The 18,414-nt window shown below is 40.9% G+C and overlaps 1 protein-coding gene across 8 annotated transcripts in view; it reads right to left on the reverse strand.

The window, feature by feature from the left end:
* The window catches only part of patj (PATJ crumbs cell polarity complex component), a 209,155-nt gene that overhangs the window by 28,972 nt on the left and 161,769 nt on the right, over window positions 1-18,414 (reverse strand). For all 8 annotated transcript variants that reach the window (XM_078407277.1, XM_078407272.1, XM_078407270.1 and 5 more), the window contains 7 exons: window positions 17,792-17,921; window positions 17,140-17,276; window positions 12,298-12,381; window positions 7,253-7,446; window positions 3,942-4,089; window positions 2,100-2,186; window positions 209-323 (listed from right to left, as the gene is read on the reverse strand). In XM_078407277.1, the coding sequence (XP_078263403.1) occupies window positions 209-323; window positions 2,100-2,186; window positions 3,942-4,089; window positions 7,253-7,446; window positions 12,298-12,381; window positions 17,140-17,276; window positions 17,792-17,921 (895 nt within the window). The remainder of the gene's footprint in view (window positions 1-208; window positions 324-2,099; window positions 2,187-3,941; window positions 4,090-7,252; window positions 7,447-12,297; window positions 12,382-17,139; window positions 17,277-17,791; window positions 17,922-18,414) is intronic.

Raw genomic sequence — 18,414 nt, forward strand, 5'->3', positions numbered from 1 at the left:
GGCTTTGATAAAATTTGTAATTTGTCCTTAGTGTAGGATAGTGTTAGTGTATGGGGATCGCTGGTCGGCAAAGACTCGATAGGCCGAAGGACCTGTTTCGCCACTGTTTTTTGAACTAAACTGCTGCAAATTGCCCAGAGGTTAAAGTTGGAAACAGTACAAGTAAAGAAAATCCAGATGTATTAATCATCTAATTTTGATATTTTACCTGAGTTCCTCTGTGAGGAGTCAGCTGTATTCTTCTTGATGCTGGCAATGTTTTGTGACGTGGTCACAGCAGCTCCAAAACTAGACAGGTTACTTGTGCCACTTTCTTGGCTCATCTAGGTTAAGTCAAAATAAATCACAATTAATCAAGCTTATCCAATTTAAAAGAGAGGAAGTAACGTACACCAGGCTAAAGGGAGTGGCATTGGGATGTAAATACACATCTAATTCAGTCTATTTTAGCCTAATCCTTTGGGTTGCTCACCAATTAACTGTAGTGAAGAAATTCATAGAAAACAGAACAGTACAACGCAGGAACAGGCCCTTCAACACAGTCTCAGTGCAAAACATGATGTTTAGTTGAACTAATCTCCTCTGCCTCCCTGTGATCCATATCCCTCCATTCCCTGTAACTGTAATTCTTTTTTGTGCACAATCCGCAGGCATTGCCACTTTCATTTCACTGCACATCGTGTATGTGAATGTGAATGTGACAAATAGACTTGACTCCCTGCATATCCATGTGCCTATCTAAAAGCCTCAAATGGCACCATTGTATATGTCTCCATCACTACCCCAGGCAAAGTGTTCCAGGCAACCCACCACTCTGTATAAAAAAGGCTTGACCTGTGCTTCTCTTAAACATTCAATTTTATGTGTTAAACCATCGTAGTCGTAAATGACAATCATTACCAAAATGTACATACTGGACTGAGGGATCAACAATTATTTCTTGATTAATAGTTACCAAAATGGTATTTTCTTTCTGTCTAGCTTTCTTGACAAAGCACAGCCCCGATATGCCTCATCACCACAATTCACAACTTAGGTCCATAATGTAGTAAAAATTAAGATAAATATCAGAGATCATCACCTAACTGTGATGTTTTAGGTGCAACACCTTACCACAGTTGGAGATTCACTTTCCTCAATCAGACATAGATTGATTTGCTGCATCTTTATACAACGTTATTGAAACCGCCCAGCAGGGCACATTATAATTAAGAGATAATGTTACAATAAAATGAATCGTTGCAATTTTAATTTCCTATTTGGAAAATAAGCGCTTCCTTAATAAACCTCCACTCTAGAAAATAATCATAGTGAATTTAAAATAAATCTTCCCACTTAATTTACAGTGAATTTATGCCTTGCAGTTCTACTAAGTAGATCATTTTTTTCTCTGATGGTTTAACAATGTAATATTTTTAAACCAGAGATAATTACTATTTCCCCCAGTTTTGATATTTAATGCTTTCCTAATTCACAACATTTACCTGCTATTGCATGCATTTCTTCACCTATTTTCACCTATTAACAGAATATTAGAGCTTTCAAAATGTATTTCACCCTTTCTTCATGAACAGAGTATATAAGTATAAATACAAATTTATTTGGAGCTTTAGGATGTGAAATAAAGCTACCGTTCCCTTAAGGCTTTAGCATAAATATTAAACCACTCGCACACTGGTTTTCACATTGATTAACTGATCCCCAAGACGACAATGCAACCGTGATTTTGCAACAATGAATAAACTGGGGTTACGCATATTAATTAAAACCATATAGATCTCCAAAATGATACTGAAGCTGTGAGTATTACATCACTGGCAAATATCCCCAGCAGAGAGGCAATCTGCTTGCAGATCTGTTCATATGTCACTTGCCACAAGAGGTGCACCAGAGTGTTCCAGACACACAGTAACTACTTTCACATAATTTAATTAAATTTCATTTTGGTGGCCAATGAACTGAAAGCATATTATCTGAGGGACAAGCATTATTCCAATTAACATATCACCGATTAATTGAAAGATAGGAAATTGTGATTAACTTCCAGCAAATCCCATCAAGACATGAACTCCAGTATTTAAACAGCAAATAATCCTGACCTGACTGCCTTGTGATGTACTGCTGGAGGAAATCCATGAGCCTGCCTTCAGACGGCCAACTTCCAACTGAACTAATCCTTGAGCACACTGTAAAAAATAAACACGTTTTGGATATAAGGAAGTCCAAAGCTATGTTACCAATTTAATTGCAATAATGTTCCAATTTCACCACTTTGCTTGTTTGCTTTGTGCACTAAGAGTATATATGGAACATTTGACACTTACAGATGGCTTTGCATGGACTTGAATGGTCAGAAATTAGTGCAGGGTACTGCAGAATTTCTAATGGCTTTGATTTTGCAATAAGCGCTGAACAATCAGCACCAAATAGATTTTTGCACTGATTTGTGATTGAATTACCTGCTCTGGGGGCTGGGTCCAATGCGAAAAAGCTTAGCAACAGGAAATAACTTTAAACAAACTGAAGAATGTTTACTGAGATACACAGGAAGGTTAAATTGGGGTGAGTAGCAACTATTTTCTGAGGGACTGTCTGCCCACTGATGAATGGTCATTGATCTGAAAGATCAATTGTTTTTTCTCCACAAAAAGTTGCCTGATCTGCTGAATGTTTCCAGCACTTCCTGTTTTTATTTTGGGTGTGCTAGATGTTTGCAGTCAGAGACTGTTCAGGTCATTGGTCATTACTGTAAAATTCTGTAACAAATGAAGCCCAATACGCATGACATTAATCAAAGGACATTATACATTTTCATTGTTCAAAATATGGCATCCAGGAAAGAGTTTCATGATTATAACTTTTGAGGCTACTCTCACTTTCAGATTTGTTTAATTACTTGAATTTTGCTTTTCATCGTTCAAGACATTGATGGATTCACATGGACTATAAAATGGATCAGATTTCTGCGCATTTTTCAAGTAAGGCCTCCTATAACCTGGACGTGTCCTCCCAGAGCACCTTGTTACTCCCAGTCATCTACCTCTGCCGGCATGATGTCCCTTCCATGCTTGAAGTGCATACTCCCCTGCCCATTTCAAAATATTTAATCTCAACCAACTCACTACAGTAAACCCTCACAATAACAGACTGCGCGGGGGGGGGGGGGGAGGGGGGGATATAATGTCCCGTATTGCCGATTGTTCTGTGTAACCGGGTGTGGAGGATAAATAATGATATTTAATCCAAAGCCGGGTGGGAAGAAACAGCATCAGTGGAGGGGTTAAACCATTGGGAATTCATAGGCCAGGGAGCCATGCCCTACACACGCCAGGGACGGGCCTGGTACTCATGCCGCCTTCATGCATATCGCCCTCTCTGCTTCCGCAATTGGAAGCACACCACATGGCGCCAGCTCATTGGAAGTGGGGGGTGGTGCAACAGGAGCGTTGCGCTGTTACCAGGCAATCGAGGCACGCACTGCCAGGGTGATGCGGTGCAATGGTTCGCGCTGCCTCTGCATCCAACACTCTGGGGCTTTGCTTTGTGGCAGTCGCTGCAAACACGTGGCCAATGCTACACCTTGGTCAACTAAAAATAAAATTCGTTATATAAAGGTCCGTACCTGCGAGGGTTTACTGTTCTTCCAAATGCAATTCCAATGGTAACATTACTTAAAGAGCTCCAGTAACAAAGCGACATTGTGCAAGCTTGTGCACAGTTTACAACCAACTACAAAAAGTTTGCCTTTGCATTTAATGTGCATAAAGATTTAAAAGATCCAATAATGAGACCACTTATACACACATTCTACATAGCATGCACATGTGAAAATCACTCCACAGGAACTTTGGATAAAATTGGTATCAGTGTCCCATTCATGCCATTTTAGCATCATGTGGTTTTGAATCTCTGGTCTCTTAGTGAAGTTACTCCAGGTTTACCTTTAGTATTGTTGCCACAGTCTCCTGTGAAGCATTTCGCATATCCTCTCCATTTACTGACAAGATTTGGTCACCTTGCATCAGCCTCCCATCGAGTTCAGCAGCCCCGCCTTTAACAATGTCTGAGATAAATACTCCAGTTCCAATCCTGTTAAAATATTTACATTCATTTCAAGTGTTCTGGAGCTTTGACAGGATGTGCTATTGAAATACATTAGATGAAACTGCATGCAATATTTTAATTTATGTAAATATATAACCTCATGTTTATATGAGACATAAAATTAAGTGTAACTTATACTTAAAGTTTTAACCACACTTTCTTACTTATTTTTTTCATTAAGAAAACAACCTGATATGACAGTTTCTAATAAATACGTTTCCATGGGTTAGGATAGTCAGAAAATAGTGCAGGTATATTTGTAACAAGTATCCTCAGAGGTTGGGACACAAACACAGAACACCATCCTCAAGTCCATTTCTGCTTCCTCATTTCACAACAATCCATGTTTTCAATTTTATTTTAAAACTTATTGAAACCACCAGTAAACTGCACATCTGCAGATGCTGAAATCTTGAGCAAAAAACAAGAAGGGTCCCAACCTGAAATGTCGCCGTCCATTTTCCTCCACAGATGCTGCCTGACTCACAATTCATTCTCTCTTTCTCTCTTTCTCTCTTTCTCTCTTTCTCTCTTTCTCTCTTTCTCTCTTCTCTCTCTCTCTCTCTCTCTCTCTCTCTCTCTCTCTCTCTCTCTCTCTCTCTCTCTCTCTCTCTCTCTCTCTCTCTCTCTCTCTCTCTCTCTCTCTCTCTCTCTCTCTCTCTCTCTCTCTCTCTCTCTCTCTCTCTCTCTCTCTCTCTGTTTGTTTGATTATTTATTTGTTTGCCCATGCCTGTGATGTTACCTTCTTTTTTTGTACCCCCGTCACACGATAGTGTGACAATTTTAGGACCACCTTACTCGCCTTTATCCTGGGGACACCTTCATCCAAGTTTCATTCAAATTGGTCTTATATTTTTAAAGTTAGAGAGGTTTTAAAGTTAAAAAATTAACTTATTAAACTGACGCTTAACAAAATTCAGCGTATGACGTCACAATGGGAACCGCCCAAGTGACAGCCAATGAGGGAGGGGCCCACGATGACGGCTGGGGGCGGGACTTGCCAGAGTGACGGGAGTGGCGGGCAATGAGGGGGGGGGTGTGGGCCGACGAGCACCCGCTAACTCACCCACTCCATTCCCCCTGAACCCCCTTCCTTCCCTCCCCCCCCCACTCACCCGCTCCATCCCCCCTGAACCCACCTCCTCCCCTCCCCCTCTGGGAGGACAAGCTGCGTTTGCAACATCAGTCCGTGCGTGCGATGGTGCAAACGGCAGCGACCCGTAGCGATCCGAAGCTCCCTTCCGGCCATGTGAGGGGGGATGGAGTGGTTGAGTGCGTGAGGGGGGCAGGGGGGGGGAGGGCGATAAGGGGGGTTGAGGGGGGATGGAGTTGGGTGAGTGGTTGAGGGGAGGGGGGTGAGGAGAGAGGGGGATAAGGGGGAATGGAGTGGGTGAAGGAGAGGGGGTGAGGAGCGGGAGGAGATAAAGGGGGTTGAGGGGGGGATGGAGTTGGTTGAGTGGGAGGGAGTGAGGAGAGGGGGGGGTGGGGGGTTGAGGAGGGAGCGGGGGGAGGAGGGGGGGAGAGGGGGAGGAGAAGGTACTGGACCAAGGCAGGAGAGATTTGGGGCCAATGAGGGGGAGGGGGTTTGCACGGAGGGTTGCCAGACCAGCAGGAGAGTTTTGGATCAGTTGGGGTAGGGTTGCCGGGCCCGCAGGAGAGGTTTGCACCCAACGGGGGCTGCCGCACTCGCAGGTGCGCCTGCAGTAGAGATTTGTATCAACGGGTCCACGTCAATCTAGTGGTTGTATAAACTTCAGCCTCCTCCACTCCAAGGGGAATCGATTTTGCTTATGCATCCTCTCCTTATAGCTCAATACCTCCAGACCTGGTAACATCCTCAAATCTTTTTTAACATCCTTTCCAGTTTAATGACATCCTTATTGGAAAGCTTGGATGTGTGGCTTTGTATCAATCACATTAGTTAGAAAGTACTGGGAATAGCTATCATCCCAATCCAGATCCATATCTGACACCACCCATTACATGTTGACATTTGAATGCCAGTCAATGATCATTACTCTTTGTCGTCTGTTGTTCTGCCAATTTTCTAACTTGTTCAATACTTTTAGTTCCATGCTATCGCTTATACTCTCATCAGAGAATTTATCAAATGTCATTTCAAATATCATCCATGAAATTTCTCTGTTCACTATTCCGGTCACCTTTCACAAATTCAATCGGATTTCACATACATTATTTACCCTTCACAGCAGTGGATGAATCTGATTAGGTAAAAGTATTCAGGATGTTCAGACACTCCTGCTTAAAAACTGGATTTCATTCATTCAGTGCATTAAAAGGGTACATTTAGCCCTTGTTGTACAATGTGTGAAAATTGCATGTCACGAGTTGCTAATTTTCGCACCAATTTCAGTTATTCTGGAAAGAATGAGTGTCCACGTGTTGCTGATGACATTATATGCAAAAATGAGGCTGAGGAAATGACATGAATGCTCAGGTGGATGATGCCTGGAAGTGCCTTGTCTTTTGGACAGTTGGGGCCTCAACCAGCAATAGGCAAAATTACATTGTCAAGCGAAAAATGATTTTGCTTCATGTACATAGAAAAAAAAGGTACAAATAGTTCCAATTTTGGGGATTCTATTTTTAGCTATAGACTTCAAATACTTTATAAAACTAAGAAATCTCCATAACTGGTCTATAATACCGTTGTTTTCCTCTTTAGTTTTGACAAAAAGAGGAGCAAACACAATTTTACAAACGAAAAATAAGTTTTTTGAATCAAGAGAAATTTGGAAATTCAAATCATGGGTGGCATAGTGGTAGAGTTGCTGCCTTACATCGCCAGAGACCCGGACTATGGGTGTTGGCTGTGTGGAGTTTGCACTTTCTCCATATGATCACGTGGGTTTTCTCCAGGTGCTCTGGCTTCCTCCCACATTCCAAAGACATAGGTTAATTTGCTTCTGTAAATTGTTCCGAGAGTCTAAGATTGTCCTAGTATATGGGGTGATTGTTTGTTAGTGTGGACTTGGTGGGCCATAGGGCCTGTTTCCAGCTCTATCTCTAATGTAAAGTTAGGGCCTCTTCAATGTTCTCATCAACGCATGGTGCTGAAGAATCTATGAGTACATTTATATACTCTCTAATATTTAATTTTAACTTTGGATGTGAAGGATTATCTTACCGTTTTCCTACAATGCTCAGGCCCAATCCTCTTCCAACTTTCTTCTGAAGATCTACAAAAAATATATCTAAATTCTCCTCATCTTTGTACTGTGCTTCATCTCTGACCACGGTGAGTCGCACCTTCTGTGGTGTCTGTCTCAAGGCTGTGATTGCTTCTTCATGGGTTGCATTCCTTAAATCAATTCCATTTACCTAAAAAGGAAGCACAATGCATTTTTCTAGACATTTCTCACAAATCAAGATTTGAAAAGCAAGCAAAATTTATTGTTGCCTTACATTCAATCTGGCATATTTCCCCTGCTCTTTTCCCTCTTACTTTGCTCCATTGCTTATTCCGTGCTATTTTCTGGCACCCCAAATCCTCTCTTGTTCCTTTCCTCAATCGTTTATACTTTTTGTTCCTTTTTCTTTTGTTCTCTGATCTCTACCTTACAATATATCACCAACCCATTGTAAAAGCAAACAAAAACATTCATTTGGACAGGGGTCAACACAAACCAGCAGGCCTGCAGAGAGCTGTCATGATAGGCCCAGTACACATGGCAATGTACTTATGCATTTGGACCCTACACCGTGAGTGTTGAGGAAAATGCTGGTGATCGGATGATCTTTCGCTCTAGGCCGCCAACATGCTTTAAATGTGAAGACTATGCTTCATTTTTCACTATTTTGGTGTTTTAATTAAACATCGTCAGTTTCATGCATTTTAAAATAAACTTTTTTTTTCTTTCATTAATTTATTTTTTACAAATGTTAAATTCTACTAATCACCAGAAATATCTAGAAATACTAAAAATCCTAATGGCCGTCAGGAGGCCTTCAGTGCAGTCTGAGAGAGCATTTAAAAAGTCCAAGGGAGGAGGGGGAGGATTGTTAGGTTACCTAAAATTGGAGAATTGGAGAATTCAATTTTCATACTGATTAGTTGTAAGTTACCCAAGTGAAATATGAGATGCTGTTCCTCCACTTAGCATATGGCTTCACCTTGGCAATGGAGGAGTCCCAGGAGAGAAAGTACGGGAATGGGAAAAGTACTTAAAATTGTTAGCAACTGGGAGATCCAGTATGCCTTGGCAGGCTGAGGGTAAGTGTTTGGTGAAGCAGTCGCTGAATCCAAGCTTGGTCTTGCCACATCAGGAACATCGAATGCAGTAGATGAAGTTAGGTGCACATGAACCTCACCTAACTATGAAGGACTGGATGGAGATGAAAGAGGTATAGGGAGCGCAAAAGGATGAGGGGTGATCGTTTAGAGATGTATAAGATCATATGGAAAATAGATTGGGTGAATACACTGTCTGTAAATCCCCCACCGCTCCCCTCCCCCAAGGTGTCCCCCAAGGCTCAGTCCTTGGCCCCCTCCTCTTCATCCTCTACCTGTTCCCCCTTGGTCAATTAATCCGCCGTCATGGTCTCAACTTCCACTGCTTCGCCGATGATATCCAGCTCCTCATCTCCACCAAGTCAATCTCCCCCACCACACACTCTACACTGACAAACTGCATCACTGAAATAAAATCTTGGCTTCAATCAAATTTCCTCAAACTCAATTGCAACAAATCTGAAATCATCATCATTGGTCCAAAAACGCTCACCAAATCCACCCAAAACTTCATCCTCAACATTGATGGTCTCCCAGTATCCACCTCACCTCACATCCGGAATCTTGGAATCATCTTTGATCAAACCCTCTCCTTCGACAAACACATCAAACACATCACAAAGACAGCCTTCTTCCACCTCAAAAACATTGCCCGTCTCCGTCCATCCCTCTCCTCCACAGCTGCAGAAACCCTCATCCACGCCTTCATCACCTCCCGTCTGGACTACTGCAACAGCCTCCTCTATGGCGCACCCTCAAAAATCATCAGTAAACTTCAATACATTCAAAACTCCGCAGCCCGTCTACTCACCCACACCCCGATCCGTGACCATATCACCCCCGTCCTTTATAAACTCCACTGGCTCCCCATCCCCCAGAGAATCCAGTACAAAATCCTCCTCATAACCTACAAAGCCCTCCATAACCTGGCCCCATCCTACCTGACCGACCTCCTCCACAGGCACACTCTCACCTGCACCCTCCGCTCTGCTGCTGCCAATCTCCTATCCCCCCACATCCGGACCAAACTCAGATCCTGGGGGGTCAGGGCTTTCTCCATCGCTGCTCCCACCCTATGGAACTCACTACCCCAAACCGTTAGAGACTCCTCCACACTCACCACATTCAAAACATCGCTGAAGTCTCACCTGTTCAGTACTGCCTTCAACCACTGAAGGTCACCTCACCTTCTGTCTCCTTTCTCTGTTCGTTTATTTATTTACTTATTTATCTATTTATTCATTTCCCTATGTTCTCTAAATCTCTGTAAAGCGTCTTTGAGTATATGAAAAGCGCTATATAAATAAAATACATTATTATTATTATTTTACCCAGAGGAGGGGAATCAAGAACCAGAAAACAGGTTTATGGTGAGACTGGAAAAATTAAATGGGAACCTGAGGGGCAACATTTTGTTGAGACAGATACTATAACAACATTTAAAGACATTTGGACAGATACATGGATATGAAAGGTATGGAGAGATATGGGCCATGCACAGGCAGATGAGAGTAGTGGAGATGGGGCATTTTGATCTACATATCAAGATGGGCCAAAGAGCCTGTTTCGTTGCTGTATGACTCTAAGACCACGTTCTTTGGCAGTAATTAGTACTTAGTCTCTCTGGGTGTCATCGCATTATTAGATGAGATGAACAAATGTTATGGTTGCCAATGTTGATCAGTAACTGTCCACAAAAATCTGAGCATTATCAACCCAAGTTTCAGAGTGGTGGAGAAAAACCTTCAATCATTTTCTTATTTTTTAACTTTTCATTTTCCATGGTGTGAAACAGATGTGCTTCTGAATTGCATCATACCCTACTGCACACCTGAATGAACATAGAATATTGTGTAGTACTGTACAGAATCAAGACCAATGGAACAATAGAACAATGGACAATATGAAGAAGTAAAAGTGAATTGTGTTCTGTTGACAAACGTGAAAAAAGGTTTTTCCTTGCTATTCAATTCTGAAATAAAGTGATCATTTGAAAGTTGAAATATTGCATCAGAATGTTGTTGTTTTACTACTTTTTGAATCATTACATTAAATTAGTGTACAAAATAAAGCCTGCATTCTGAGTTTATTTTTAAAGTCTTTGGTTTTGTGTTAAATATATCTGCACAAGCTCATTACATTTTGTCTAATTGGTGTGCACACCACAGCAGGAATTCCATTAGATGGCACACTTGACCAATCTAGAGCACAGGAGGACGCTATGAGTTTGTTTAAGAAGGGAGTTAAGATAATTGAGGATTTGGAGGTCACATATGAGGGGAAATTTTACAGTTAATGGCAGGACTCTTAACAGCATTGATGTGCAGAGGGAATTTGGGGTCCAGGTCCATAGCTCCCTGAAAGTGAGAGTCCAGAAGAAATGTTGCAGCCTTATAGGACATTGGATAGGCTGCATTTGGAGTATTGTGCAGTTCTGGTCGTCCCATTACAGGAAGGACGTGGAGGCGTTGGAGATGGTTCAGAAGATTTTTACCAGAATGCAGCCTGGATTAGAAGGTATTAACCACAAGGAGAGGTTAAACAAATTTGATATTGTTTTCTCTAGAGTGCCGGAGGCTGAGGGATGTGTAAGAGGCTGAGTGGCTTTTCATCGGGAGTTCCAGCTGGCCCTGGACCAGCTGGCCCAGAGTGCCAGCATTTGGTGAAGCAGTTGCCTCATCCAGAGTTAGTCTCCACAATGTAGAGAAGGCTGCATCTAGTCCCAAGATGAGACTTTCCACTCTCGGACAGCTGAGATGTCCTCTTCTGAAAACATCGTTTCCCACAGCAGTTTACCACACTAGTGACTCCTCCATTTCTCGCAGCTTTGCTCTTCCCCCACCTCCCCTCAACACAGAACAGGGATAGAGTCTCCTGGTCCTTTTCTTTCATTCCTCCAGAGTCTGCATCCAACAAAACACATCATTCTCTGACATTTCTTTCATTAAAAAGTAGACACAAATAATGTTATTTTTCCAATAACTATAAATGTAGTGGTTTTGAAATTCTATCATGCAGTATAATGATTTTATATGGTATTTCATCAAAATGTATCACAAATCTAATTGTAAAACACAAACAGGTACTTAGCATGTTGGTAGTGCACTTGTGGAAGCTTGTTCCATTTCCTTCTTTCAAATGATGTGCCCAATGATGTCAACAATGCATAGTACACACTTTAATATTACTTACAAGCCACTAAATTTTGCCTTGGGCTTTGTATCTGATCCCATTTCTTCAGAGAGCCTTGCACAAAATTGCGAGCACTTGCTAAGCAATACTGTCATTTCAGGCTCTGCCCAATTTATAACTTACTTTTACTTACAAAAGGATAGAATGGAGTTCATATGTAAACAAATATTTGGCAAACTATGGAACACTGGCAAAGGTATTGGTTGGATTTCTGTGCCTAGCCTGTTGTTCATAACTTAACCTCGATTAACCATTGTTCCCTGCCAAAAATACAAATGATGAAAGTTGTTTCGCTGTGATTATTTTTAAAGGAACAAGCAATAACACAGAAACAAAGGAAATGTTATCGAGTAGAATGAAACAAAATTCCACATTTAAGCCTTTCTTCAATGCGATTACATATCTCGGACATCAAAGGTCAATTCTATGGATAGTTACAGTCTTCAAAGGTATAAAAATATGATTATTCAATAATTCGATTATTATGATTATTCAAGATGTCTTGTGGCAAACCAAATGTTTGCATTTCATGTTAGTAATTAGTTATTAGGAATGGCTGTTGAGGTCGTATTAATGAATTTAAGCAAAATATAATATATTTCTGCAGTAAAAAACAGATTGATTGATGTGGTGAGAAGTTGGGTGGATCTAATGATTTTAAATAAAAGGGAATTCCCTTGATAAATCTAATTGTCGTTACCAATAATATTTATGTACTGCATGTCCAAAATGAAACCTTCCTCACTCACCTCCAAGACTTGGTCTCCAGCCCAGAGCCTGTTATCTTTAGCTGCTGCACCCTCTTCGTAAACTTCATGAATAACTATTGCATCCTGAAATAAATCCACAGTTATCATTTAACATTATCAGATTTTTTACACAGCTGGAAATGGTTTTCCTAACCTCAGTGTACAATAAATAAAAGGCACTGCAAGTGGGAAGTAGATTTTATTTTGCAGATGGTTATCAAAACATTAGGGTTTGTAAGTTCATTGACTTAAAAAATATATATTTTTTATTTTTTATATATATTTTTTAGGTGAAAAATTGACCCAATGATTGACGCAAACAAAAGAAAAGCTTAGATCCTGGAAATTTGAAATAATAACAGAAAATACCGGAAACATTAGACAAGTCAGGCAGTACCTGTGCTTAGAGAAACACAATTAATGACCTTTTATCAGCATCCTGTTCACTAACCTGCTAAAATGATGGTCTCTCTTTTAAAAATTGTTGTATCTGCAACAATTCATGACATTTTTTTAATACATTAATTGGACTGTAAACATGCTTCTTATTCTTATTTTGTGATAGGGCTCGATAGCCATATGATTGAAACTGTGTAATAGATATTCAGCTGTTGCGGTGCATATGAGCTATGATAATCAAATCAGGCATATCACCTGTCCTGTCCCTTTACAGCACCAAAAGATTTTAATTTCAAACATTAATTCCTGTAGCTCAAAATTGCAAGATTTGATGTTCAACATGTTCAAAGGTTTTTTATTGTCACATGTACCAATTAAGGTACAGTGATATTCGAATTACCATACAGCCATACTAAAAAAAAGCAACAAGACACACAACTATATAAAAGTTAACATAAACATCCACCACAGCAGATTTCCCACATTCTTCACTGTAATGGAAGTCCAATCTTCTTCCCTCTTTATTGGCAGTTGGGGCAGTCGAACCATCCGTCGGGGCGATCGAAGATCCCGTTGCCGGTGATCGAAACCCCTGCATTGGGATGGTTGAAGCTCCCACATAGGGGCGGTCAAAGCTTCTGCGGCTTGGAGCTCCCGAAGTCAGTCTCTAACCAGGGACCGCAAGCTCCATGATGTTGAAGTCCGCAGGGTCCTGCGGTTGGAGCTCTGAGGTCGATCCCTGGCAAAGGGATTGCCAGCTCCATGATGGTAAGTCCCACAGGGTCCAGCAGTTGGAGCTCCCAAATCGATCTCCAGCAAGAGGCTGCCAACTCCACGATGTTAGGCCGCAGTGCGGACAGAGATACGATACGGGAAAGAAATCACATCCCCGTTGAGGTAAGAGATTTAAAAAGTCCCCCCCCCCCCCCCCCCCACCACACACAAAACAAGCTAAAGAACTCTAAAACATACATTTAACACATACTATTACAACAACAAAGAAGGAAGTGACAGACAGACTGTTGGTGAGGCAGCCATTGCTGGCGCCACCCGGCGGTTCACCATGAGCATCTATATATAACCATATCATCTGTAGATGTCTCACTGTGGTAGTAAGGACATGCAAAGAGGAACCAATCTACTTGGATTAATACCCTGGCAGTTTCCGTATCTGGACTGTAATACATCAAGATCCGAGTCACCACTTATAAGATGCAAGGCTATTGCCACACAACACCAATGCAGTACCACTATTTGGAGAGCATAGTTAAATATAATATCATGTTTTCTGTTTCTCCACAATGTACCTTGCCACAGCAATATCCACCTCAGTATTGTAAACACTTCTTTCTCCACTCTTTACACTAGATATTCAATTATGTGACATTTCTCTCCTCCGAACTAAAAAAAACATGAAAATCAATTTTTCTGGGACGGTTCCCAATTGCAATGGCTTCCAGATCAACACATGCCAACCTGTCAGTTGAAACTGCCTTTTCCTGTCACAAATCATACTTGCACGGATCAGTTAAATGCAATATCTGACATGCACATACAGTGCAACTTGCAGTTGAAGGATGTTTGAAAAATTAGTTTATACGGTTCTAAGCCATGCCTGTCACTGAGCAGTGTTGGAATTTATCTATTTGCTGTTCTTCAGGCCTGAAGCACTGCACACACACCCCATCACCAGCACATATTATATTACCCATCCTGGTACCGGTTTATTATTGTCACATGTGCAGAAATACAATGAAAAAGCTTTGTGTGGTTGCCAAGTAGAAAATCCATACATAAATACAATTAAAATAAGCAGAATATAGTGTTATACCAGATAAAGTGCAGATAAATGAGAGAGTGCAAGGGCTACAACAAGGTAGAATGGGGAGAGGGAATACATCCTTAGCTGATAAGAGATCCGTCCAAAAGGTTGCATCAACTGGTCTTCTAAGCCAAAAAGCCATATCCCATAACCACCTATCAACCCACTTTTAGTCTAGTTTAGATTTGAGATACAGTGTGGAAACAAGTCCTTTGGCCCACTGAGTCCGCGCTGACCATAATCACCCATACACTAGTTCGATACTAAACACTAGAGACAATTTACAGAAGCCAATTAACCTACAGTGCTCTCCATAATGTTTGGGACAAAGACCCATAATTTATTTATTTGCCTCTGTACTCCACAATTTGAGATTTGTAATAGAAAATAAAAATCACATGTGGTTAAAGTGCACATTGTCAGATTGTATTAAAGGCCCTTTTTATACATTTTGGTTTCACCATGTAGAAATTACAGCTGTGTTTATACATAGCCCCCCCCATTTCAGGGCACCATAATGTTTGGGACACATGGCTTCACAGGTGTTTGTAATTGCTCAGGTGTGTTTAATTGCCTCCTTAATGCAGGTATAAGAGAGCTCTCAGCACCGAGTCTTTCCTCCAGTCTTTCCATCACCTTTGGAAACTTTTATTGCTGTTTATCAACATGAGGACCAAAGTTGTGCCAATGAAAGTCAAAGAAGTCATTATGAGACTGGGAAACAAGAATAAAACTGTTAGAGAGATCCGTCAAACCTTAGGTTTACCAAAATCAACAGTTTGGAACATCATTAAGAAGAAAGAGAGCACTGGTGAGCTTACTAATCGCAAAGGGACTGGCAGGCCAAGGAAGACCTCCACAGCTGATGACAGAATAATTCTCTCTATAATAAAGAAAAATCCCCAAACACCCCAAACATCTGTTGGTCTGACAGATCAGAAACACTCTTCAGGAGTCAGGTGTGGATTTGTCAATGATCACTGTCCGCAGAAGACCTCATGAACAGAAATACAGAGGCTACGCTGCAAGATGCAAACCACTGGTTAGCCGCAAAAATAGGATGGCCAAGTTACAGTTTGCCAAGAAGAACTTAATAGCCCAACCACAGTTCTGGAAAAGGTCTTGTGGACAGATGAGATGAAGATTAACATATCAGAGTGATGGCAAGAGCAAAGTATGGAGGAGAGAAGGAACTGCCCAAGATCCAAAGCATACCACCTCATCTGTGAAACACGGTGGTGGGGGTATTATGGCCTGAGCATGTATGGCTGCTGAAGGTACTGGCTCACTTATCTTCATTGATGATACAACTGCTGTTGGTCGTTGCATGATGAATTTTGATGTGTATAGACACATCCTATCAGCTCAAGTTCAAACAAATGCCTCAAAACTCATTGGCCGGCGATTCATTCTACAGCAAGACAATGATCCCAAACATACTGCTAAAGCAACAAAGGAGTTTTTCAGAGCTAAAAAATGGTAAATTCTTGAGTGGCCAAGTCAATCACCTGATGTGAACCCAAATGAGCATGCCTTTTATATGCTGAAGAGAAAACTGAAGGGGACTAGCCCCTAAAACAAGAATAAGCTAAAGATGGCTGCAATACAGGCCTGGCAGTGCATCACCAGAGAAGACATCCAGCAACTGGTGATGTCCATGAATTGCAGACTTCAAGTAGTCATTGCATGCAAAGGGTATGCAACAAAATACTAAACATGACTACTTTCATTTACATGACATTGCTGTGTTCCAAACATTATGGTGCCTTGAAATGGGGGGACTATGTATAAACACTGCTGTAAGTACATGGTGAAACCAAAATGTATAAAAATACCTTTATTAAAGTCTGACAATGTGCACTTTAACCACATGCGATTTTTTTCTATTACAAATCTCAAATTGTGGAGTACAGAGGCAAATAAATAAATGATGGGTTTTATCCCAAACATTATGGAGGGCACTGTACAGACCTGTGCATCTTTTGAGTGTTGGAGGAAACCGGAGCACCCAGAGAAAAACCCACACGGTCAAAGGGAGAATGTACATGCTACGTACAGACAGCACCCATAGTCAGGAACGTACCCGGGTCTCTGGGGCTGTAAGGCAGCAACTCTACCGCTGTGCCAATGTGCCACCCCTGCACTTAACTACCAATCATTCTAGGGACCCTTACCTTTAGACCTCAGACATTTCTGAACTTTTCATTAAAGGACCCAGAATGAACAAGTCATTAGCAAATCCTTCTACAACTGATTAGTATACCTCTGGTGGTATCAATAAATTTCTCAGCTTATTCTTCGCACCCAAATACAATGGCAAATTGCACCAATTCTCCTCATACTGGCGTCTTCTGGATTTAGAAACATTTCACAGTTTTATCAAATCATAATTTTGCAGATGCTGAAGATTTTTGTTTTCCTTTTGTACGACCAAATAAATGGCAAAGAAGCATTTTAATCAATAAACTACTTCATGCTGCGCTATTTACTGCTCCAAGGAAAAAAAAAACTTGTGTTTCTTAATCACTGTCTTATGTTGTACCACTCAGTAGAATAATGACAAAACTGGGAAATGTATAATTCCTTTTCACCTTTCCCATGTCCACAAAGAGATTACTCACCAACAATGTGTCCCTTCCACCCACGATGCTGAGTCCAAGCCCAGAACGCCCCTTTGAAATTTCCAGGATAGTTTCTTGGCCTGGGACTATAGGACAGGTTGCTGGATCTGGCACCACAGCAGGCACAGATATATTAGCTTAACAAAGATGAGAATTGAGTGTGATTAAACCGATAGAAGATTCACAAACACATTGTCATTTGAATGTCAGACCCTAAAAAAAACCCAAGCATTGCCAATGCTCTGGAAACAAAGGGTTCTGGCAAATTTATTATTCCCCAACACTGTAGGAACTATTAACATGCAATCTGCAACTAGAATTCCAAGTAGCCATTCTGATGAAAAGCAGTTTCTAAAGCAAAAATTCAATGTTTAATGGAGATATTTACATTTGGAGCAATTTTGATATATTCATGTCTTATTTCTTGAGAATAAATGATAATGACAAATAAGGAAGATCAGTTGACTCATTTAATCCCATCTATTCTACAGGGTTCACCTATTATGTTAGCTAATTGTTTCTTAAACGATTAAATACCACAATATAATCAAGGAACAGTAAGTGGACAGCTTCAATTATTTCAATCTAGGACTGAAATGGTAACTCCAGACAGGTTACCTCACTAGCAAATGGAAAAGTTGAATGTACTTACAGTGATCTGAGAATTCAGAATCTGAGTTAAGGTATAAAAGTGGTGGAAGAGGAGATGGTTGCTGGGACCTGTCCTCACAACTGATTGTTAACTTTACTGTTCCTTTCACCTTTTTGAGAAGGTTGATGGCCTAGAAGAAAAAAACACAAAAAATGTGTACCTTATCCAATTTTCGAAAATAGAGAAGAATACATGATAGGAATATACTGATCTTTAATCAGCAATTCAAGAGAGAACTGCAAATTAAATGCATTCGTGTGGGTCAGCTCTTTGTTGATATTCACTCCTCCACTGTGAACGTTGCAAATGAGATGAAGGTCAGAAACTGATGGTTCTGTCATCCTGCTCAGGGGATGTATCATATACATACAAACATGACTCAGCCCAAGAAACCAAACTTCTTATTTTAATCAAATTGAATTGGTGCACACTTGTAGTCTGATGTATTGATGATTTTCAAAAATAAATATCACTATTGTAAAGGTAATGTCCTTTTTTGACTTGAGGGGAATAACTGATAGAAAGAGGTGATGGCAAGGAGCAGGTAAAGTTCTGGCAAAGGTAGATGGATCCAGGAAAGGAAAGATGGATCCTTGGAAGGTGAGGCAGATGGGGAGATTGGA

Source organism: Rhinoraja longicauda, chromosome 11 (genome assembly GCF_053455715.1).
Source record: "Rhinoraja longicauda isolate Sanriku21f chromosome 11, sRhiLon1.1, whole genome shotgun sequence".
Taxonomy (NCBI): Eukaryota; Metazoa; Chordata; class Chondrichthyes; order Rajiformes; family Arhynchobatidae; genus Rhinoraja; species Rhinoraja longicauda.